General features: G+C 42.4%; 1 protein-coding gene across 7 annotated transcripts in view; it reads right to left on the bottom strand.

The window, feature by feature from the left end:
* abca2 (ATP-binding cassette, sub-family A (ABC1), member 2) overlaps positions 1-24,032 on the bottom strand; it is a 211,041-nt gene that overhangs the window by 114,639 nt on the left and 72,370 nt on the right. For 6 of the 7 annotated variants that reach the window (XR_003296547.1, XM_026322565.1, XM_026322568.1 and 3 more), the window contains 12 exons: positions 9,748-9,844; positions 7,947-8,120; positions 6,668-6,770; positions 6,127-6,241; positions 5,613-5,803; positions 5,231-5,381; positions 4,860-5,064; positions 4,602-4,766; positions 3,727-3,907; positions 2,489-2,701; positions 2,056-2,252; positions 1,443-1,616 (listed from right to left, as the gene is read on the bottom strand). Coding sequence is in view for 6 of the 7 variants with exons in the window: in XM_026322565.1 (XP_026178350.1) it covers positions 1,443-1,616; positions 2,056-2,252; positions 2,489-2,701; positions 3,727-3,907; positions 4,602-4,766; positions 4,860-5,064; positions 5,231-5,381; positions 5,613-5,803; positions 6,127-6,241; positions 6,668-6,770; positions 7,947-8,120; positions 9,748-9,844 (1,966 nt within the window). In the remaining variant the exon portion in view is untranslated. The remainder of the gene's footprint in view (positions 1-1,442; positions 1,617-2,055; positions 2,253-2,488; positions 2,702-3,726; positions 3,908-4,601; positions 4,767-4,859; positions 5,065-5,230; positions 5,382-5,612; positions 5,804-6,126; positions 6,242-6,667; positions 6,771-7,946; positions 8,121-9,747; positions 9,845-24,032) is intronic. The other variant, XM_026322571.1, reaches the window with a different exon arrangement.

The raw sequence follows: 24,032 nt of genomic DNA, 5'->3' as shown, positions 1-24,032 counted from the left end.
GGTCGGTGTACCGGTCTGTCGTGGTGAAGAAGGAGCTGAGCCATAATGCGAAGCTCTCGATTTACCGGTCAATCTACATCATTCCTACTCTTACCTATGGTCATGAGCTTTGGATCATGATCGAAAGGACAAGGTCTCGGATACAAGTGGCTGAAATGAGCTCCCTTCGCAGGGGAGGAGCTCGGAGTAGAGCCACTGCTCCTCCACATTAAGAGGAGCCAGCTGAGGTGGCTCGGGCATCTGTTCTGGATGCCCCCTGGGCGCCTCCCTGGGGATGTGTGTCCCACCGGGAGGAGGCCCCGGGGAAGACCCAGGACACGCTGGAGGAACTATGTCTCTCGGTTGGCCTGGGAACGCCTCGGTGTCAGCCCAGAAGAGCTGGAGGAAGTGTCCAGGGAAAAGGAAGTCTGGGTATCCCTGCTTAGGCTACTGCGCCCGTGATCCGGCCCTGGATAAGCGGAAGAAGATGGATGGATGGATGGATGGATGGATGGATGGATGATTGGCTTAAGTCAGCCAGTCGTCTCGAGCATGGACATCTACGTTGACAATACCATAATAGTTCTGGGATGTCGTAACTAGCAATCTAATTGGAGATTGAAGACAAACATACAAACACATTTATTGAGCACAGAATATATTTTTGCTCACTCAACCTAAATTATTTTTTGCTTGAATTTAATTTCTTTTCAAAATATAGTTTATGTTTATGCTGCAGTGACAAGGTGGATGAACAGATAGCCACCTGTCTGTCATCTGGTAAACAGTAGACCTGAGTTATCCTTTTAGAATTCATCCTTCAGATATTGAATCGATTTTATTGTTTATTTTATTGATTTTATTGAATCTATATATGTCTAATCACAACATTATTCAGTTAACGCACCGACAACTTACGGATCTGGTGCTCCCGAGCTAATTAATCTGTCATGAACTAAAAATCTGTAAGTTACGTTTGTTACAACAGATACAAATCTGCTTTGAAATCCAAGACAGCAAGCACTACTAATTACTACTTAAACAACATACTTAGATCTCATTACTGATCATGCAAGTGATTGCTGTATGTACATCCAACTTTAGCATGCAAACAATAACTTCTAATAGCTCTAGTGCAGGATGACTTTTAATACAGTAAGCAAATACTAGAAGTAAACATAAGATTCAAGTTCCGGCTACAGCTTATTGCCTGACACCATGGTAACATTATTTAATGTATAGAACAGCAATATAAAATCAAATGTTGAGAGGACATTTAGGTACTCAGACAAAGGCATTTAAATAATAAAAATGAAGTCAGAAAAAAAAAACAGTTCAGGATTGAGAACATTCACAGAGTGGTCATGAACACTACCTACTAATATTAATGTAAATATGTCAATAACCTAATGTGACAGCCTAACCAATGGGTAAACGAAAAACAAAAGAAACCGTACACACACCTCTGCCTTCACTCTGCTTTTTGACCAGTGTCAGTTTGTAGCCATCTCCATAGGTGCTCTTCAGGAAGAGTGGTGAGCCACAGCACTTGAGTTTTCCATGTGAGATGATGGCAATACGATCTCCCAGAAGGTCTGCTTCATCCATGTGGTGGGTGGACAGCAGAATTGTACGACCTGTGGCAGAGAAATAACATGCACTTATACATTTAGCTGCTACTTTGCACTGCAATTACCAGAAAAGGACACAAAATAGTACTACAGTAAGTACACTGAAAACGTATCTAGGTCATGTCTTGCAGTCTTAAACATACAGTAGTTTAAAGATTTTTCTTTGAACGTGCAAAAAAGTCTGACCCCAGGCAGCTCCATCCTCTGCGATGAAATGCACACTCCATCCTCTGCAACAAATTATTTTATGTGCAAGACTTTTGTATTACAAATGGTTATGCTTCATTAAAACAGATACAGATGATGTGAAGTCAGCTGTATTGTCGATAGTAATTGGAAAAGGACATTTTAATATTTGTATCTTGCATCTTCTTCAAATCCCCTTAACTGCACTGCACATTGGAGCATAATGCAAGATGCCTTCTGGAACTGAATCTCCACTCACCCTGTTTGTACTTGAGGATCAGATCCCAGATAGCCCTACGAGCATAAGGGTCTACACCTGCTGTGGGTTCATCTAGGATCACAGCCCTGGAACCACCGACAAAGGCAATGGCCACAGACAGCTTCCTCTTCATACCACCAGACAAGGTTTGCACCAAACTGTGACGCTTGTTGGATAATTCTAGGTCAACAATCATCCTGAACACAAACGCACACAAACAAACGCCAAAGCAAATGTGCTACTTGTACAGCTGATTCACATATGCATTTTAGTGTCCATAATTTCAGTTATTCAGTAGCACTATCATCTGTAAACTACCAATTAGTTATAAATTGAGTACAGAAATGTTTTCATTAACTTTACGGTACGGAATATAATAAGAATATAATATCTATATAATAAATGAATTTAAATGCAGTAGACTTGCACTTACTTGTCCATCTCCTTGCGTATGTCATCTTCGGCCATCCCTTTGAGTCTGGAGTAGAACCATAGGTGCTCCTCCACACTCAGCTTGTCAAACAGGACATTGTGCTGTGGACACATGCCAAGGTTCTGACGAATACGCTCCATCTCTGTGCGAATGTCATGACCATATATGGTGGCAGAACCAGAGGTGGGTGGGAACAGGCCTGTCAGGATGGACCTATGCCAATTCAATGCGGGCAGTCAGCAGAAGTAGCATTGGGGAAACTCAAGTAAAATTTGTATTTTGTATGCTTGTGTAATGTATGTATGTAAATGAATCTTGCAGGTTAATTGATATGTTTGGTTTAAATTGGCTGAGTTAACTTTTGGTCCATTAGGGGACTTCAATAAACTATAACTCTCAAACTAAGTATGATGTTTTCATGCCCCAAGAAAACAAACATCACATGTAAAAGTCTTGATATACTCTTATACTGGACAAAAGAAAGGAGCCAAATTAGCAGCTGCAGCAAAGAAGCTGCTAGTGTACCCGGGGCTGCAGGAAGACAGAGCTCCTTGTCCAGCAATCTGCACTCAGTTGAAACCTGTAAGATATCTGTATTTTATACGTGTACAATCACTGGCTGAGCATGACAGGGCGTGAAGGATGTAGTTGTACCTTGCTGATCCTAGTAGTGTGTGAACATTAAAAAAATGCATAGCGTTACAATAGATTTAGGATGATGACATTCACTGTGTATGGTTATGATTAGCATTATTGTATCTTCATAGCATGTCTTGACATTAAAGAAGTTCAATCATTCACACGTCCATATGGGGCAGAGTCCACAGTGTTCACTGTGTAAAAATGTATTGTAAACTTCAGCTGAAGGTAATATTAGGCTTCAGATTTAATTTTTTTGTGTTTTCCCGGACAATAAACAGGAACTTTAAACAAAGTAATGTGGTGAAGCTTCTTAGTCCACTTTCAGTGGTTGGCGCACATATAATTTCAATGAATAATAGGGACTGTGTTATAAAAACACACCTGTTGTTACCACAAGTTACTACAGGTTACCAAATTCAAATATAGCTGCATATATGAAGCTAAAAACTGCTTTAGTGTAATTACTGTAGGTTAGTTGGGATGGCATCTCTTTAAGACAGCGACTGACAGTGTTTTTATATACTATATACAGAGTATTACAATAACAATATATTATCACACAAAGCCATGGGCACACAAATACTAGTCCTGCTCACATGGTTGTGGTCTTGCCTGCGCCATTGTGTCCCAAGAAGGAGACCACCTGGTTTTCATGGAGGTTGAGGCTCAGTTTGTTTATGGCCAGTTTGCTGCCAGTCTTGTACACTTTGGTTAGTTTGTCTATACAAACTACCAATGGCAGGTGGCTTGGCTCCTCCTCTATGCCCCGTATCTCTTCTGGGGTTACAGTGAGAAAGGGAGTAATGAGTGTATAAAATACACACTTGCATATAAAAACAGATAAGAAACTTTCATCATTTTCAGTCACTCTTACTGTACTTCTTTTCAATTTCAATTAAGTTCAATTTATTTGTATAGCACAAAATCACAATACAGTCATCTCAAGGCACCTTACAAAAAAACAAAAACAGAAACACAACAAATCCTTTATGAGCAAGAACTTGGCGACAGTGGAGAGTAATCTTTGTAATTTCTCTTACCTGATCATTTTGTGCTCACACATGCTAACCTTTACTACATTTTTAGGAGTACAAAACGGTGTATAGTAAGTAATTCTGAATACAAGATTCAGAAGTACAACTTACAATTAAAAAAAAGTTTCAAAAATGCACAGAAATTTTAAAGATTTAAAAGGACAAGATATAAAAGATTTCTGCCTATACACTTATACAGTGTAGATGAATCGAACTTGGTTTGTCCTGTTACTCTGGATAAACCACAGACCTCACTATGAATTATTTTTAGTGGAACTACTTTTTACTGGAGAAATAGTCCCTACAAAATCTGTGGTCTGTGTCTTGATGTTGATTTCAGACTGCAATGTTTACACTGGACTTTGATAAGTGGATCTATATAACTTAAGAATCTTGTCCACAAGCTGTCCTCAGCCTCAATGATTATTTGCCCTTACCAGATCTTCTTTGGTCCATTGCACAAGCCTGATCTTCTTCCATTACACTGAGCTTAGCAGCCCCGCCTCCACACCATGGCCAATCCCAAGTCTCAACACGCCCACTGCCTGACCAATAGGACCTTTGCAAGGGAAAGTACCATGGGCGTGGCAGCCCATACATTCCTGTAAGACAGAGAAAACACATTTGAGCTAATCTAGCCAAAGAGAAGTATTAAAACTGAAAACAGGATGATTCAGAAAACAATTATTTAATACCTGGATGCACAGCCTCTATGTACCATGTGAGCACACCATAAACACCAGCATCGATGATGAGCATCATCATGGCTAGACCCAGGTTAAAGTCATCACCTTCTACTGGTGATTGGCTAATGGTCCTCCACTGGATGCCAACACCTGCTACCTCATACAGTGCAAAATACTTGGAGCCCAGGCCAAAGGCTGTGGTGGACATCAGAGACTAAAGGAGACAGGTGAAGGAGGGATTTTTTCACATTATTATTGTATGGATTTTTTAAGTAATACTCGGGGCAATACAACACAGATTATGATTTAATTTTATACACAGATCATAAATATAGTTAAATTTAAATGGAATGGTGGAGAACATAGAGAAAAGGCCTTACAGCAATGCATTTTTCAAAGGCTGTGATCTTATCGTGAGCTACCTCCTCTCGAATGGCCACATACATGTAGGGCACATAGCTGAGGAAGTAGATGATTCCTCCGCAGGCTGAAGCTAGCTTGGCCTTGGAGTAAATTACAGATACCAAAAAACTGAAAAACATAGGGAAAATTTATCAATTATGGAATCTTATATAAATTCAAAGTCAAACAAATGACTCCTAGCCAAAAAGAATGACTTATCCACAATATGCTACTTATTGATTAACTGATCTTGTGTGTGTATATGTGTGTATGTTGGAACTTTTAGACTGTGATGAGCACTATGTATCCTTACACTTCAAAACTGTCTGAATTGTATTAATAGTCTACTGTTGAGCTCACCAGAACATGATAGTGGCTACAGCATAGATGGTCAGGAAGAGCCAGATGATGAAGGGGTTGCTGTGGAGCAACACTCTGCCGTACTTCAAAATGGCTGTCAGAGCAGTGACAGAGATAGACAGCTGGACAAAGCCAGTGATGAACCAAGCCACCCAGTGGACTGCATTGTTTAGACCCATCATCTTCATCACCTGAGAATGTGATCACATATACAAATGTGAAGCCCCTTTGTCCTACACCCCCATTTCAATTTTTTTGTTATTAGTGTAGTAGTGATGGTGATGTCAATGACAATATCAAAAATTGTAATATTGGTTGAAGAGATTAATATTTCCAAACTGCCATCACAATGTCTTTTGCATACAAGTAATTTTTTCAGTTATTGAAGAATGTTTTTTTTTCCTGAAAGCCTGTATAAGTCTCTCACATTCTCCTCTGACATCCGAAAAATTGACATGCACAGATTAATCAACACTTGGTGTCAGTGGTGAGACAAAGAATACTACAGTCTAACCTCTTTGAGCCGGTGCTCCTTCTCAGCCACAATATGCTGAATCATCATGGCTACTGAGTAAACCCAGGAGATCACCATGCACAGAGGCATCATATGCTCAATCACAAACAGAAAACTGAAAAAAAAGAAACACACACACACAGACATACACGGTATCAAGAAAGGCCAAATACACACTACATTACAAATGCATGGAATCTTCAGATTTCTACTCTGTACAAATATGTATTATGTATAAAACACATTTATGAAATATGAAGAATACATTCATTCATCATTTACACCCGCTTATTCCTAATTAGGGTCACGGGGATCGGCAGGGGAGTACCCGGAGAAAACCCATGCAAGCACGGAGAGAACATGCAAACTCCACACAGAAAGGGTGAAGAATACAATTTTTACAAACATTATGAAATACACTGTCAAAGTCTATGTATATATTACTTTTAATGAAATATGTTTATCATTACCTCTGCTTAGTTTGAACAGGCCCACCAAAGAAAACACCATGATATTTCTGAATCAAAAGTTCTTTTCTTACTCATCTCTCGTGTAACATGGGTAGGGGAACATCTGAACGTAGTTACCCGGCTCCACCACATCATGACCCACAAATGTGTTGATGATGGCTCTCTCTATCATATCTGCGGGAGTGAAAGAGAGAGAATTAAATAGAGAAGTCATCAGAGCTAAAAGAAGAGGGAAGAATTATTAGGTGGACACAGTCCACAGTGCAACTCTGACATAAAAAATAAATAAATCTGTAATATTGTATTTACCATTTGTTAAAGTCAATCTGCAATTAATATTTTGGACTTTTTTTCAATTCATTACCCATGAAAGATTTGAGTTGGAGTTAAATGGAGCATTGTTATTTCTATTTATGTCTTGAATTGGGCAGGATCTATGTGACTAGCTTAAATTGGATCTACAGTTCAAAAAACCAGTTCAACATTGTCACATTACATTCAATGATTACATCCAGTTTCTTGACTATCATGGGCACTAACGGAGACCATTTATGTAGATGAGTTACACAAGCTCTTTTCCTTTTAAAACACACTTTTCACTAATTCCCATAAAGCCACTGTGCTGACATAAATACACAAACATGCAACAAATAGTTACAAATAGCTCTATATAGTGCATTACACATATTGGCTCTATCCTATTGGCTCTAACATATTGGATCATTAGCATTAGCAAGCCTGTGTTTCTGGCATGGGGAGGATGGCTGCAGTGTAACCCTTGAATTAGTTTGTTGTTAGTTTGTTGTATTTTTTTTTCACACAATTCCATCTGCCTCCATTGTATTGGGGTGCCAGCAGAAATCTCAATACTTTGATAATTAAAATCAAAACATTGATTTGGATCCAAATTAATCACCCATAGATAAAATCAGCTGTACATAGCTTTGGCCATCTCTGGGCCAGCTCCTCAGACTATGTCCCATCAGTTTGAATGCATCAAAATGGAGCAGCTTACTGAATAAAAGATGACTTGCAGTAAGAAAGTGCTGCAGCTTACACTGGTCTCTTCACAGGTGCACCCATTTCACTGTACACAGTGATAAACTACCAGAATAAATCCTTTTTAAATGTAACACAAACTGAACAATGTGTTTCACACCACAGTCACCCCTGGGGACTCGTCTGGGTCTCTATCTATAGTCTGTTGCCATCTGCAGACTGCACTAAAACAGTGTGTTGACTTGAAGATTTTTCTTTCTGATTCTAGCCATCATAGGCACCATCCATATTCAAGCCTATATTATTAATATATATACAGCAAACAGGAAGCATTAGATATCAGTCTCTTACCTTGGATCCAAACAAAACCATAGAGAAAGTAGAATTTCCCCCCTGTGTTTGGCCCGGGACGCCAATAGGCCCTTCTGATTTCATTGGTCTTCTCTGTAAAGCTGGAGTTTTGTCTAATTTTGTACAGAACGTGAGGTGGCAGGGATCCATCTTTGTTAGTCTGGAAAATGACACCTAAAAAAAGGGTATATACAGCATCAGCACATATTTTGGACAGAGAAGATAGTTTGAGAGAGTGATCAGAGAAGCTATCTATGTCCAAGTAGAAAAACCCTCCCCTAACAGGAGTGGAGGGCTCAGACATAATCTGTCTTCAATCTACCAGGCTTCCCTTTCATCTGTTCCCAGGAAATTAAGGAACAAATCAAATGTTTCCCAGGGAGAAAACACTAGCCAGTCAATCAGAGGGGTCACATGAGTCCACCATTAGATCCTAACGACCCTCACCTGAGCTCACTCCTGTGTTCACCTAACGAGTCAATTCAGACCAGGTGTGGAGTCAAACCAACTCAGGGGTGAGGATTTGGGGGAGGCTGTCCCTCCCAGTTGCCTTGTGTCTCTCTCTCCTTTTCACTTTGTGTGTGTTGTGCTGTTTCCCCTGTGTATTTTTTGCAGGTGCGCCACGGGAGAGCAGTAGCTGATGATGAGCATCACCTGGCATCAATTAATCACCTGCCACAGTGAGCGCTCAGGTTCTATTCTCCCACTTCACCAGTTTGACCCACTAACTTCCCACAGTCCCCGAGTGGCAGTAACTACCTCTGATGAGCCTGGTTTCGTCTTCACATGCTGAGTAGATTGTTCGCTGGACATGTGTATTTCCGGAGTCCATGGTTTGACCATATTGCTGGTGGGCGTGTGTTCAACCTGTGTTCACCCTGAGTTTTTTGTTCCACCTCGGTCTCCAATGATTTTTTGTTCCGTGAATAAACTGTGGTTCAGTTTACGAATCTGCTTTTGGGTCCTCTCATTTCCCCACAAAACAACATTTAATAGTATTTCCCCCAAATCCTTTTTTGTCTGACCATTCTTTACTTAACTTTTGAATTTAAAATAATGGATCATGAAGCATTTGGAAGAAAATTCCACTACAGCACATGTTTGTCTGACAACGCTGAAAGAAGAAAAGAAAATTATTCCATCTTTATTTACTTCTATGCCATGTGTCAGACAGTGGAGGGAAGCTGCGTCAACAATACTCTGTTTTCAGCACTGTAGCCAGGCTGACAAAAGTCACAGCTCTGTTGAGCCCAGTGTTCCCTTAGCTCTCAGCAGTGATGACTTTATGAGTTTATTTACAAATAAATGGTAACAGAGATAAAATTAATCAGATCCTTCCTAAAGTTGCCCCAGATTAATCTTCTACTACAGTACCTTTTGAATCATCTGTAAGACCTCAGTTATGTTTAGACTGCTTCTTTCCCATTGATCTCTCTGAACTAACTCCAACTGATAATTCATCTAAACCATCAACATGGTTTCTTTTAGGTCTGAATAGACTGCTCAAAGATGTCCTGCCATTAATTAACTGATCTTTATTAGATCAGTTTATCTCTAGTAACAGACTATGTGCCTAAATAAGGTGAAACAAATAAGTCTTCTAATCCTTTACCCTAGCCATAAAACCATAAAAGGGTCAGTTAATTATTTTCCAACAGTGATTTTTACCAGTGGCATAGTTCCTGGTAGGTGCTTCTGCTAATTTGCATCAGAGCAAAGAGACAAACAGCATACGAGGACATCTAGGTTGGATGGCTTTACTGCAACTGAGGTTAAAACCCGACACTGAAGGAAGACTCACTGGCAAACACGGACACATTGTCCTGGTAGGCTTGGTTCAGGGTGTAGTTGACGATGCTGTCCTCATCAGGAAAGCCCTTGAAAACATCCACGCTAACCTAAAAGCACAGAACCAAGACTCAGATAATGTTTCATAGCAGAAATGTATACAGGAAAGTATTAATCAAAAATATTGAGCTATCAAACTCTATTACTGCAGCATTAGCATGTTTGCCCCAGAGTCAACAGAATAATGTTTGCTTTTTCTTGTCTCCTAAATGTATCTCTGAGCAAATTAACATATGTTAATAAAAATGTAATGACCCTGGCCAGTAGTGTTTGATGATCACTTCATATTCATGCACTCTGGCAATCTGCTGTAGTTTTGTAGAAAGAAACAGCAGTGAACGTTTTTTAAGTGTTTTTAGGGCAGTGCCTCCCCACAGGCAACATAAGTACCCTGTTATGTACGGGAAGAACTGCTGCCTGAAGGGTGCTGTTTTGTAACATTTCGTAACAAAAGTGATCGCTGCTACTGCTTTGTGAGCTGTTGCTATGGTGACCTAAGCCCAGAGTGGGAGTGGGAGTGACAGTGACACAACACTTTAAGCACTCAGAACAGAGAAACTGAGAAAACCTCACAAAATGGAGGACTACAGAAAAACTATAAGACCTATCAAAATAATTATTTCACTAACAGTGCCAGAAGGCTTCAACAAAGTAGAAGCCACCCTCTCCTCATCGAGCTGAACGTGACGGTGTTTGAATGACGTTTCTACGTCGAACGGTGTAGGACTAGATAGCGACTGAATAATAAAAATAAAGAGAAAAAACGAAGTCTCTATCTTGGGCTTGCCGTTTGCACAGCAATCCCAACAAAGAGAAAAAATGAAGAACATATCCCAGCAATCCCAAAACAATCGCTATTTTGCTAGGCTTTAGAGAAGAAAGGAGGCCTGGTTTACATAAAAGCATGTGTAAATGATTTAGTTACATTTTAGTAAAATATTTACATCCTGTCTATTATTCATTTTCCCAGTGCAATTGAAAGTAACCAATATTATTTGGTTTTACGTCAGTTGAGAAGGCATACCAGCATTATTCCCTTTGCATATATTATAAGGATATGTATCTCTGCTGAGACGATGCATATCTCGATATGCTGCCAACGAGCTGATACACGATAGATACTAATGCAGTAACTACCGATGCGATACAATATGATTCACTCTCAATTCCAATGCACAACGATTCAACACGATTTGGTTCAACACATACATGCAATACAATGTACACCATTCAATGCAATGTGATTCAAGTTAATGCAAAGAATGACACAATGCAACACACCGACTTTGATTGTTTTGATTTAGCAAACAGATTCTGCTGCAAGCACTGAATGTTCCCTTCGTGCATGCGCAGTTCAAGTAATTATACCAAAAAAATCACCTGTGACCCCAGATGACCCCCAGAGGTGATATATTCTGTCGTCATCCAAGGCTCATTTCCTCTCTTCCTTTCATGCGCGGTTCTAGTGTCATTTGCATAGCCAGCGACGCACTCCGTGACAATCGCTGGCAGCCCCGTGACCCCACCGGTCGCAGAAGCGGAATTCCGCTCTCCAGGGGCTGCAACTGTGTGTATTTGAGGACCTCAAGTACGTATATATATATATATATATATCTTCATTTTCATGTCTGCTGGTTTAGACGGCACGCACGTCCTCTTCCCCTAGCCGGTCAAACGGTCTTAGCTGGCTTTCACACTATACCTAGTAAACCTGCTGGTGACGGCGGCATTGTGCTCCCTCTCCTAGCTCGTTGTGATAGGTGTTGCGTTATATTGCAGCGGTGGAAATGGCGTAGTTTTGTGTTTATCAGTGAGTTAAGCTTTTGCTGGTGACGGCAGCATTCATGCTCCGCACTCCCACTTTCTGTGTTTGATGCATTGTTTATTCGCTGGGGTTGAAATGCCTTAGTTGTTTTTTGCTTCTAAGACAGTAACTTAAGCCTCTGCTGGTTATGGCAGCATTTGCGCTCGCCGCTCCCAGTTTTTGGCAGTTGGACCTTACATTACAATGTCATGTTGGAGCGACCAGGAAGTACCTGCCACCTCAGCCCATTGTTTTTCAGTGTACTAACCTTTGCTGGGTAGGTGGTGTATATGCCCCTTCTCCCGAGCTTATGGTGCAGTGGCTAGGCTAGCAGGTTTATTTCAGCCTTTGCTGCTTGATACTGGTACAGACAGTGGAGCCTCTCATCATGTATCTAAGGGGTTACAACGTTCACCCTGTAGAACCTGGAAAACGTGCCAGGTGACACCCATGAAGCAGCAGCAAATATATCATCCAAAGATATGCCTCTCAAGGCCGCCACAGCTCACACTGAAGATGCACTTCAGCCTGATGATGGCCACGACCTCTGCCCTGCCTGCCTCAGTCCTGATCACCTGCGGGAAGGGCTATCTGACAGCCCACGCATGAATTGCAGCAGTTCCAGGACACTCTGTGTCCTAGCTCCTTGGCCTACATGTCCAGGAGTGTCTCAATGGGCACTGTTGTGTCTCAGAGGAAAATTGTCACAATAGATGCCTGCCCCACAGGATGGGGAGCAGTGTGGCAACACAGGGTGGCGTAGGGGCAGTGACCCATATGGGAACGCACCGACCATATCAGCGTGTTGGAGCTGAGGGCTGTGCATCTGGCTCTCACTCATTTTATGCTGTACCTGAGAGGAAGACACATACTTATATGGTCGGACAACACCTCAACCATCTACCAAGGCAAGGCTAGACAAGTTTATTTACAGTGGGTACGGAAAGTATTCAGACCCCTTTAAATTTTTCACTCTTTGTGTCATTGCAGCCATTTGCCAAAATCAAAAAAGTTCATTTTATTTCTCATGAATGTACACTCAGCACCCCATCTTGACAGAAAAAAACAGAAATGTAGAAATTTTTGCAAATTTATTAAAAAAGAAAAACTGAAATATCACATGGTCATAAGTATTCAGACCCTGTGCTCAGTATTGAGTAGAAGCACCCTTTTGAACTAGTACAGCCGTGAGTCTTCTTGGGAATGATGCAACAAGTGTCTCACACCTGGATTTGGGGATCCTCTGCCATTCTTTCTTGCAGATCCTCTCCAGTTCTGTCAGGTTGGATGGTGAACGTTGGTGGACAGCCATTATCAGGTCTCTCCAGAGATGCTCAATTGGGTTTAGGTCAGGGCTCTGGTTGGGCCAGTCAAGAACGGTCACAGAGTTGTTCCGAAACCACTCCTTTGTTTTTTTAGCTGTGTGCTTAGGGTCATTGTCCTGTTGAAAGGTGAACCTTCGGCCCAGTCTGAAGTCCTGAGCACTCTGGAAGAGGTTTTCTTCCAAGATATCTCTGTACTTTGCCACATTCATCTTTCCTTGAAGTGCAACCAGTCGTCCTCTCCCTGCAGCTGAAAAACACCCCCACAACATGATGCTCCCACCACCATGTTTCACTGTAGGGATTGTATTGGGCAGGTGATGAGCAGTGCCTGGTTTTCTCCACACATACCGCTTAGAATTAACGCCAAAAAGTTCAATCTTGGTCTCATCAGACCAGAGAATCTTATTTCTCATAGTCTGGGAGTCCTTCATGTGTTTTTTGGCCACCTCTATGCAGGCTTTCATGTGTCTTGCACTGAAGAAAGGCTTCCGTCGGGCCACTCTGCCATAAAGCCCCGACTGGTGGAGGGCTGCAGTGATAGTTGACTTTGTGGAACTTTCTCCCATCTCCCTACTGCATCTCTGGAGCTCAGCCACAGTGATCTTTGGGTTCTTCTTTACCTCTCTCACCAAGGCTCTTCTCCCACGATTGCTCAGTTGGGCTGGACGGCCAGGTCTAGGAAGAGTTCTGGTCGTCCCAAACTTTTTCCATTTGAGGATTATGTAAGCCACTGTGCTCTTGAGTGCTGCAGAAATTCTTTTGTAACCTTGGCCAGATCTGTGCCTTGCCACAATTCTGTCTCTGAGCTCCTTGGGCAGTTCCTTCGACGTCATGATTCTCATTTGCTCTGACATGCACTGTGAGCTGTAAGGTCTTATATAGACAGGTGTGTGCCTTTCCTAATCAAGTCTAATTAGTTTAATTAAACACAGCTGGACTCCAATGAAGGTGCAGAACCATCTCAAGGAGGATCAGAAAAAATGGACAGCATGTGAGTTAAATATGTCACTGAAAAGGGTCTGAATACTTATGACCATGTGATATTTCCGTTTTTCTTTTTTAATAAATTTGCAAAAATTTCTACATTTCTGTTTTTTTCTGTCAAGATGGGGTGCTGAGTGTACATTAATGAGAAATAAAATGAACTTTTTTGATTTTGGCAAATAGCTGCAATGACTCAAAGTGAAAAATTTAAATGGGTCTGAATACTTTCCGTACCCACTGTATATAGCACAATTCATACACAGAGTAATTCAAAGTGCTTTGAAAAGTACCACATCAATCACCAAGAGGGCACCAGGTTTGTTGGGTTCTTTACCTAAGGACTCACCACTCTCAAGAAAGACAGCAAACGTTTGCTTATTTCTTGCAGCAAGGAGAGCACCGACAGAGCCTGCACTTTTACAGCGTCAGTCTCCTACAGCACTCTGTCGGATACTTCCCTGTTACTGCCTTTTATTCACACAAGTTGAATGCACAGACATTACCAAACAAGGACATTTCCTCAGAGAGTTCATTGTGCTGACCTGGGGCATTTCTTAGTTACACACATCCTGCTATTGTAACATTGTGCTTAACCGTCACTTACAACATTGAAGCTTAAGACAATGTGTTTCCTCTTAAGACCTGTAGTGCATTGCACATACTTTTAGGCTGCAAAATGACAATCTTCAACACAAAATATACATAAGTATTTTATCACTCTAACAAGGTTCGCACGACTTCTGAAGGCGTCGTGGGACCTTTTAGTATGGGCGACGCCGCATCTGTCCAGTCTGCGGGCAATGTACCTACCAGGAGACTGAAACCAGCTCACGGACTCCCTCTCCCAGCAGACACCTCTATCGGGGGAGCGGCGTCTCCACCCAGAGGATGTACACAAGATCTGGATCCTCTCTGGCAGAGCGGAGGCAGATCTCTTTGCCTCGCAGGAGTCAACTCACTGTCCCCGAACTGCAAGCTGACTGTTCTTACGGACCCCATCAGGCTTACCATCCTGAACACAAGGGCACTGTCCACTCGTCAGCAATACGAGAACAGGTGGAAGCTGTTCTCATGGTGGTGTGTTGAGTATGCAGTCGCTCCTGGAAAGGGGCCGGTCTCCCTCTACCCTAAAAATGTATGTGGCAATATCATGTCACCATGCTGGTGGACAACAGCACAGTGGGAAGTCATAGCCTGGTGTCTCTTTTTCTGAAAGGCGCTCGATGGTTGCACTCACCGACAGTCCCACAAGCCCTGGCATGGGACCTGCCTCTGGTGCTGGAGGTTTGAGGCAGGCCTCCTTTTGAGCCTCTCCCACAGGATTTTCAACAACATCTTGCACGCCTACAAGGCAGGCAACTGGCTCTCCACCACGGAACGTGAATCACAAGCGTCACTACATCATGGGAGTTTTCCAGGTTCTACAGGGTGAACGTTGTAACCCCTCAGCCACTGGATGTGGTCCTCCGGTCAGAGGCCTTGAGGTCTACTTAGTGAGGTATGTAGTCCTGTCATTGATTCCTCCGCTGGTATGAGTCATTCAGTGCTTGCAGCACCGACCTCTGGCAGTCAGGAAGGATCAGATAGAACGAGAGTTACGCATGTAACTGCGGTTCTATGAATCCTTAATGACCGGCAGAGCTCTCTTGTCCCTCACAATCCTTGCATTCCTGCGATTCTGAAGGAAAAGAGCCTCGGAAGATGGCGGAATATATCACCTCTGTGGGTCATGCGGGGTCACAGGTGACTTTTTTGGTTGACCATTACTCGAACTACGCATGTGCAAAGGGAACATTCAGTGTTTGCAGCACCACCCTCTGGTGGTCATTCAGGATTCATAGAACCGTAGTTACATGCGTAACTCTCATTTTATTTTCACGTTCTATGTAACTTTTGTGTCTGTCTGAAATTTAAGTTCAGTTACAGTACAGACCAAGCTCAAATAGAGGCTCAAGATTAACAATAATTAAACAGTGGTAACCAAGTAGTAAGCAGCAGAACATAATTCTATATAATAAACCATAAAAAACAAAATTACCTTTCACAGAGGTCTGTAAAATAGGTAAGATGTAAACTGTTATTGGCAGTGACAAACATCACCTTCACGAATGTGGCAGTATGAGCCGTAGACCAGCCGGTCACTTTAAGGTCAGGTTTCATTGGCCATTAGCGTTAGCTGGCATCCCATAAAAGTGCCCTCCTTCCTGCTGTTCTTCCTTTTGTTTGGCTTCCGGCTATCCGTTTCCAGATTTATCGACGCCTCGCTCCAGGTAATAGAAGCCCCAGGTTTTTTCCCTGTAAATTACCCTTTTCATACCCTAATCTTAGTGTCTACTGTTAGCGCGGATTGTGTTCATTCACACGCGGACACTCACCACTTGCTACTGATGAACGGTTAGGATCTCCGCTCGTTTTTTTATTTAGCTGTGCTGGTTAGCACTAACGTAGCCCCTGCTGTTATAGGCAATTACTGGAGCGCTTCCTGAGCTGATTCATCATAGAAGCTGCTTTCAGTTTGAAGTGGTAAATTTAATGCCTGACTGGGTGCGTGAGCTTTATATTTCAATCTCTTAATTTATTCTGTTTCATCAAGTAGTTGCTGTTTGCTTTTACTAACTACTGCTGCTGAATACTGAGGCTACTGCCCTATTGCTGCATAATAATAATAATAATAATACATTTTATTTCATGGCGCCTTTCAAAGTCTCAAGGTCACCTTACAGATAGAAAAGGAAGCATACAGCATGATATACATAGAGTGCATTAAAACAACAGTAACAAGAATACATAAACGGCGGGAGAGAATGTAAAGGCAAAAGCGTGGATTATCTAGGAAGTGGGCGAAGTACAGTAAAAGTAAATTGAAATACAGAAACCCAGATGACAGAACAACAAATATGAAACAGTATGAGACAATATGAAATAGGCAGAGGGTGGTAGGACATCACGGGCTGCTTTGAGAAGTTAAGAGAGTTAGGTGGAAAACGCTATACGGAACAGATATGTTTTGAGTGATGATTTAAAAGTTGATAAGTCCGGAGACGACCGGATGCGATGAGGGAGAATGTTCCAAAGGCGGGGCGCAGTGTGGCTGAAGGATCTAGCGCCCATGGTGGCCAGGCGCGCTGTAGGGGTGCAGAGGAGAGTGGAACTGGAGGAGCGGAGAGGACGAGGCGGAGAATAGATATGAAGTAGTTCAGTGATGTATGGTGGGGCAATAGAGTGGAGGGCTTTGTAGGTGAGAAGGAGGATTTTATAGTTTATACGGAAGGACACAGGGAGCCAGTGAAGTTGTTTAAGGACAGGGGTGATATGATGTGAGGATGGAGTTCTGGTGATGATTCGGGCAGCAGAGTTCTGGACAAGTTGAAGTTTGCGAAGTGATTTGAGAGGTAGACCAGTGAGGAGTGAGTTACAGTAATCCAAACGAGAGGTGACAAAGGCGTTAATGAGTATTGCCGTGCTATCGGTGGTGAGTGAGGAACGGATGCGGTTTATGTTACGGAGATGGGAGTAGGCCGACCGGGTAGTGGTATTGATATGCTGAGTGAAGGAGAGAGTACCGTCTAGGATGACACCCAGGCTTTTAACTTGGGGGGAGGGGGGGACAGTATTGTTGTCAATTTGAATGGAGAAGGTGCTGGTTTTAGAAAGGGTGGATCTGGTGCCCACGAGGAGAATTTCAGTTTTGTCAGGGTTGAGTTTCAAAAAGTTATGGGTGAACCAGGATTTGATATTATGTAAGCAGGTAAGGAGGGAGGGAGGGGGGAGGGTAGAAGATGGAGCAGCAGAGAGGTAGAGCTGGGTGTCGTCTGCATAACAGTGGAAATTGATGTTATGTTGCCTAAGGATATTTCCGAGAGGAAGGAGATAAATAATAAAGAGGAGGGGCCCCAGGACAGAGCCCTGAGGCACGCCACAACTGACAGTAGAGGGCTGGGAGTGGAAGTTCTGGAGATGGACGGACTGGGTGCGGTCAGATAGGTAGGAGGTGAACCATGAGAGGACCGAGCCGGCTATACCGATGGAAGCAAGGCGATGGAGGAGAATATTGTGTGAGATGGTGTCAAAAGCTGCAGTTAGGTCAAGGAGGATGAGGATGGAGACAAGGCCAGAGTCTGCGGCTACTAGGAGGTCGTTGGTGATTTTGACCAGGGCAGTTTCAGTGCTGTGAAGTTGGCGGAAACCAGATTGAAAGTGTTCGTATAGGCTATTGGCGGAAAGGTGGGTATGGACCTGGTGGTGAACAACTTTTTCCAGGATTTTGGAGAGGAACGGGAGATTGGAGATAGGGCGGAAGTTGTTAAGGTCGGCAGGATCGAGACCAGGTTTTTTTAGAATTGGTGAGATGATGGCTGTCTTGAGTGATGGGGGTACGATGCCAGAACTGAGGGAAGTGTGAATAATGTGGGTAAGATGAGGAAGGAGAGAGGGGAGACAGAGCTTGACGAGGTTGGTTGGTAGGGGGTCAAGTTTGCAGGTTGAGGGTTTGGATTTGAGGATCAGGGAAGAGATAACCGTGGTGGGTGGAATGATAAAACTCGAAAGCAGGGAGGATACTGGTAGAGAGGGAAGGGTACAGTGGAGGCAGTTCGCAGTGTCACAGATGGGGGGAAATTGCTGGTGTATATTTTCGATTTTTGATGAGAAGAAATCCAGGAAGTTATTGCACAAGGTGGTGGAGAGTGAAGGGAAGAGAGGAGTATCGGGAGGGCCCAATAAATTTTTGACAGTGGAGAAGAGGGAACGCGTGGAGCCAGAGGCGGATACAATAAGCGAGGCATAGAAGTCAGATTTTGTTTGAGTAATGGTTTGCTTGTACTTCAGTATGTGGTTTAGGTATAAGTCCTTGTGGGTGGATGAACCGGTTTTTTTGAAGAGACGTTCAAGGCGACGGGCTTGGGTTTTGAGGAGGCGGAGTTCGGGTGTGTACCATGGAGCAGAGTGCGTAAAGGATACAGATCTAGTTTTGAGTGGGGCGAAGGTGTTGAGTAGATTTCGTAGCTCACAGTTGAAATTGGATAACATGTTGGAGAGGGACGGTGTGTAATTAGTACATGAAAGGTTGTTGAGAGCAGCAGTGAAGGAGGGGAGGTCGATGTTCTTTAAGTTACGGAAGGTGATGGTGCGGGAGAGGTGGGTTTTGAAGAGAGGTATTTTGGAGTTAAAGCAGACTAGTTTGTGGTCGGAGAAGAAGGTGTCGAGGGTAGAACATGACTGAACTGTGACGCCAGAGCAGCAGACTAAGTCGAGGGTGTGGCCTAGAGAATGTGTTGGGGAGGTGATGTATTGTTGGAGCCCAAAGCTGTCCAGACAGGAAATTAGGTCTTTTGTAGCGGTGTTGTTGGGATTGTCGAAGTGGATGTTAAAATCACCAAGAAGAATTATGTTGGCTGACAGAGAGATGAGGTCAGCTAAGAGGTCAGACAGTTCGTCCAAGAAGGTCGGGTTAGGTTTTGGTGGGCGGTAGATAGTGGCCAAGAAGGTTGGTGTGTGACCATGAATACGTACTATGAGAGCTTCAAAGGACTGGAAGGTGATAGTGGGGTGGATGGATATTTTGTATTTAAGGTTGTACAGTATGGCGAGGCCGCCACCGCGTCCCGAGAGGCGTGGATGGGTGAGATATGTGAAGCCAGGAGGAATAGATTGAGACTTAGCCACCCTTACGTCTGCTGCTGCTTCGCTTATGCGCCGGTGTCTACTCTGAGTGCTGGACGCTGCGTGCTCTGTCGCACCCCTGCTCCTCCCGTGCTGCGTGGAGTTTCTCTGCAGCCCCAGCGTGTGTGGTGCACCTCGGCTGCGGGGTGGATTTACTTTTCTGCGTGTACGAGCCTGATTGACTGTTACTCATGCTGCAACTAATGGACTAAGTCATTCTGCGGCTTGTAATTAATACTAGTTTGTGCACGATCACTGCTTTATAGCAGCCCCAACGGTGGTGGCCATCTGTATTGTACTGAAATTTGGAGTTTTTTTTTTTTTTTTTTGGTTATTTGTCATAGTAATTTTATTTGTTTATGACAGAAGTGTCATGATCCGTATTCCTGGTTTCCTGTTTTGGTTTTATTTTGAAGGATCATAACAGGAACTAGTCTTTGTGGTTCTGTTCCCTTAACTCTGACCCAATTAGTTGATTGTTTTCACCTGTCCCTTGTTTGTGTTCCTCCCTTTTTATACCCCGTGTGAAGTCTGGTGTGTCCCCGAGGTATGTGTGTGACCCCAGACCCGTGAACCCCGTGTGAAGTCTGGTGTGTCCCCGAGGTATGTGTGTGACCCCAGACCCGTGAACCCCGTGTGAAGTCTGGTGTGTCCCCGAGGTATGTGTGTGACCCCAGACCGTTGTCCCTTGGTTGTTTGTGTGTAGTCTGGTCTCCCTGGATGTGTGTGTGTGACCCAGACTACCTCATGCCCCAATTCCCTGTATTCTTGTTCATGTCTCCCTGTGTGTCTGGAGCGTCTCCTTGAGTGTGTGTGACCCAGACCTCCCTGCGCTTATGTGCTTAGTTCCTCCTTTGTTCTTCTTGTGTTAAATAAAGTCTTTTGTTAACCCTGAGTACCAGAGTGGGCGTTTCCCTGGTCCGGCTTCTAACCCCCCTTCAGCATCCATGACAAGAAGCCAATGCCCAGGTGCCGTTGTGGTGGATGTCCTTGGTGGTGGTCCCCCCTTCTTGGTTTGTTGTGCCCAATTTATTTATTTTTTGGGTGTTTTTCTTTCTTTTCGTACAGCCCCCCTCTGGTCCTTATTCCCCCACAGCCGAGCCTTGGCTCCTGGGATTGATTTGGGTGACAGGGTGTGGGTGTGTTGGGGAAGTGGTCTTATTGTGGTTTATCCTTTTTCTTAGTTTGTTATCAATAAAGTATTTTAATGGTTGATACGTTTTAGTAATTTCTTAATGGATACCGTGAACGGGAACGTGGTCTACAGTCCCATTTGTAAATCTGATCTGTGCGCTTTTATATATTCCTTCTCCAGTTATATTACACAGGTGAGATTCCTGGGGTGGCGTTGTCTAGTAATTTTGTTATATTGTTAACTCTAGTTGTAATTGCTTATCAATATGATCCAAATTATATTGCAGTTTCTTACCGCTTGCCTGCCACACTAACATTACAATTTGCTTTACTTTTGTCAAATTATCCATCTCTTATAAAACCCGTAGTGCTGCCACACATTAGATTTAAAGTTTGTGGCTAGTGTATGTGTAGCCTGTCTCCGCCATGTTTATGAGTGACAGCCAGTGGCATTCGTGCGCTAACGCAAGGCATATAAGTAAAATGTATGCATGTAGCGATTTATATGATAAAACTACTAATAAAGTGTTCATAATTGATCAAATTTTTACTGATGCATAAACACATGAACCAATGCATCCAGATTACATCTCAAATTGTATCCATTTCATAGCCGTTTCTTGCGCTATGCAGACTATGCAACTGCATAGGGCCCCCAAGCCACTAGGGGGCCCCCAAGCGGCAGCTTCAGCCTAATCTAAAGAGAATTAAAATTACCTGTTGTTATCTGCAGCTTTCACTTGTGTTTATTAAATCACTTATGTTTAAAAATATAGGTAGGATATAAATAAAATAAGCTGAAAAAACAAGTGGTGGCTGTGTTTTTGTTGTCAAAAATTTTAAAAAAAATCGTTGTTGCGCAGAGAGTGACGTCCGCCGACAGGTATGATGGGAATGATTGACAGCTACCCATCACTCACGTTAATGAGGATAAGCGGCGAGTATATGGCTTCAAAACGAAATTATCCAAGTGGGGCAGAAAAACGTAAGAAGAAGAAAATCGATAAAAAACTGTCGAAGGAGAAAGGTATTTGTTTGTGAAGCAATGTGGATGGTGGTGAAGGAGTAACAGTGAGATTTTAGAAAGTGTTTATTTGTACTGCTACCTAGCTCAGCTAGCCTCAGATAACGTGCGTTAGCTGCCACTAAACATTACTTTAGGATTACTAATTTATGTTTAAGTTTAATGTATTTTTTGGCATCTAATTCTAAGTGTGCTAGTATAAATAACACTTGCAGGGTTCTCTCGGCCTCTTCTCACGCGCCACTTTCTACTTCTCATGCATTGAAATTGCTACGATAGCGGCTGTGCTGTCTAACGTTAACACGCACACACAAATATCAGGCTCAACTAGGAACCCTGCACTGTTATTTAATTAATGCCCAAGAAATATTTGGCCTATTGATTATGTTGGGCTTATATGTCAGCTGTGAGTGACTTATTACTACCTCGGCTGAGATACTTTCACTATTTACACTGCTACTTTGAACAACCCTGCCTCCATTTAGCTGAAGTTAGTTCTTTAAACTTAAGGTTTGTTTTAAATTACAAGTTGACCTCTTTGAAATACACAGACATTGCTATTATTACACATAGTACATATAACCCATTTATCATTGGTTTATTATCTTAACAAGTACAATGTGTAAATAAGAGTAGAAACATAAAAGTAACAGCTCAGCTTTGTATTTGGGGAAATGCTTCAAAGGAACATTCTACATTACAATGTTTAAAAACAGATTACACATTTCTGTTAGTGCAACATAACTGCAATTATAAAATATAATTATATTTGAATATATGCTTGTGATATGTTATTTTTGGTAACCTAAAGAGCTTTGTCTTTGCAGGAGCAATTCTAAAATATTATGGAGCTCCAGGCACTGAAGCTGCTGAAGGTCCTGACGAGGAACAATCTGGATGTTCTCATTCTTCAGTATTCTTTCCTAGTCCTCCTGACCAGGAAACCCAGGATGAGCTAGACACTCAGCTGCCTGATTTTGATTATCTCCATTATTATTTTTTGGCAAACTAGGGAGCCCCCAAACACAATCTTGTATAGGGCCCCCACAACGCAAGAAACGGCCCTGATCCATTTCACAGTAGCTCTGCCAAAGCACTTGCATCGTGCCCGCGCAAGTTCGTGCATCGGTACAAATCGGTTAATCTTTCCATCCCTAATATATTAGGTATTTTACAGGTTGGAATATTTTAGCTTGAATCAGGATTAGATCTGCAGCGAATCCTCGAGGAATTCAATTACAAAAAATGTTCAAAACAAATTCTACACCTCAAGGATTCGTTTAATTACTATCACTTGCATTATTGGACCTGCTCCGCGTAGGAATCATTGTTTCTTATGGACAATAATCACTCACTGCCATTTCAAAGTTTCAAAAGGTTTGTGAAACGTAAAAAGCAAAAAATGTCCAAAGTTGCAATGCGTGTACTGTAAAGTAGAACTGGTGTACCACAACAGCACTTTGTCAACGCTTTAACAGCCGAACAGAAAGCATCCAGTTGGAAACATTAAATAGTGAACTAAATTAATAATTCATGTTAAACTGCAAGTATAAATAAGCTAACTCCTAAAGCATACAATTGTAAACCAGACTGGCTCACCCAGCGGAGCCAACACAAGGTACTGTCATTGACCATCTTCTACTTGACATGCTCTGGTAACGTCAACGTTGATGTTAGCATGATCGCTAATTAAGATAAACTCAGCAGCGCTAGTTAGAATGTATGTTATGTGGTAGTGTAATGTCGCGAGTCAATATGGATGACTAGGTATAGCATACAGTAGGTCTAATGTTAAGTGTGGAAACGTTTAAAAATGCAAAAATCTATTTTATCTGATTATTTGATTAATCATTCAGTAGAATACTCAACTCCAAAAATAATCAATAGCTGCAGCCCTAATCAGGATTGTTAAGTATCCTGCTTTGTGTTTATCTGAGGACATGTTGCATGAGCAACTACACACACAAGAATGCTTTACAAGTAGTCAAAGGAAATTGGAACATGTTTGCAAAATGCACATATTCAGAATGGCAGATTGCAGTGCCTATGTCAGTTTAAAGGACTTCTTCAGTAGTCAGCAATAATTTTGTTTTGGGAATTAGCTCTTTAACCAGAATCATTATATTCTATATTAATCATTATAATTGTTGCATGCATCACTTCTACAATAAACAGACAATTTGAATTACCCAGCATATAATTTATTCTCATGCATTTTGTCAGCATTAGCATTGAAAGCCAGTTATGCAGTAATATGAATCCAATGAAGTGTCAGAACACAATGTTTCAGAAACTGGTAGCAGGTG

This window comes from Mastacembelus armatus, chromosome 9, assembly GCF_900324485.2.
Source record: "Mastacembelus armatus chromosome 9, fMasArm1.2, whole genome shotgun sequence".
Taxonomy (NCBI): domain Eukaryota; kingdom Metazoa; phylum Chordata; class Actinopteri; order Synbranchiformes; family Mastacembelidae; genus Mastacembelus; species Mastacembelus armatus.
The sequence above is the reverse complement of the archived record's forward strand: the minus strand, read 5'-3'. Positions and strand labels throughout refer to the sequence as shown.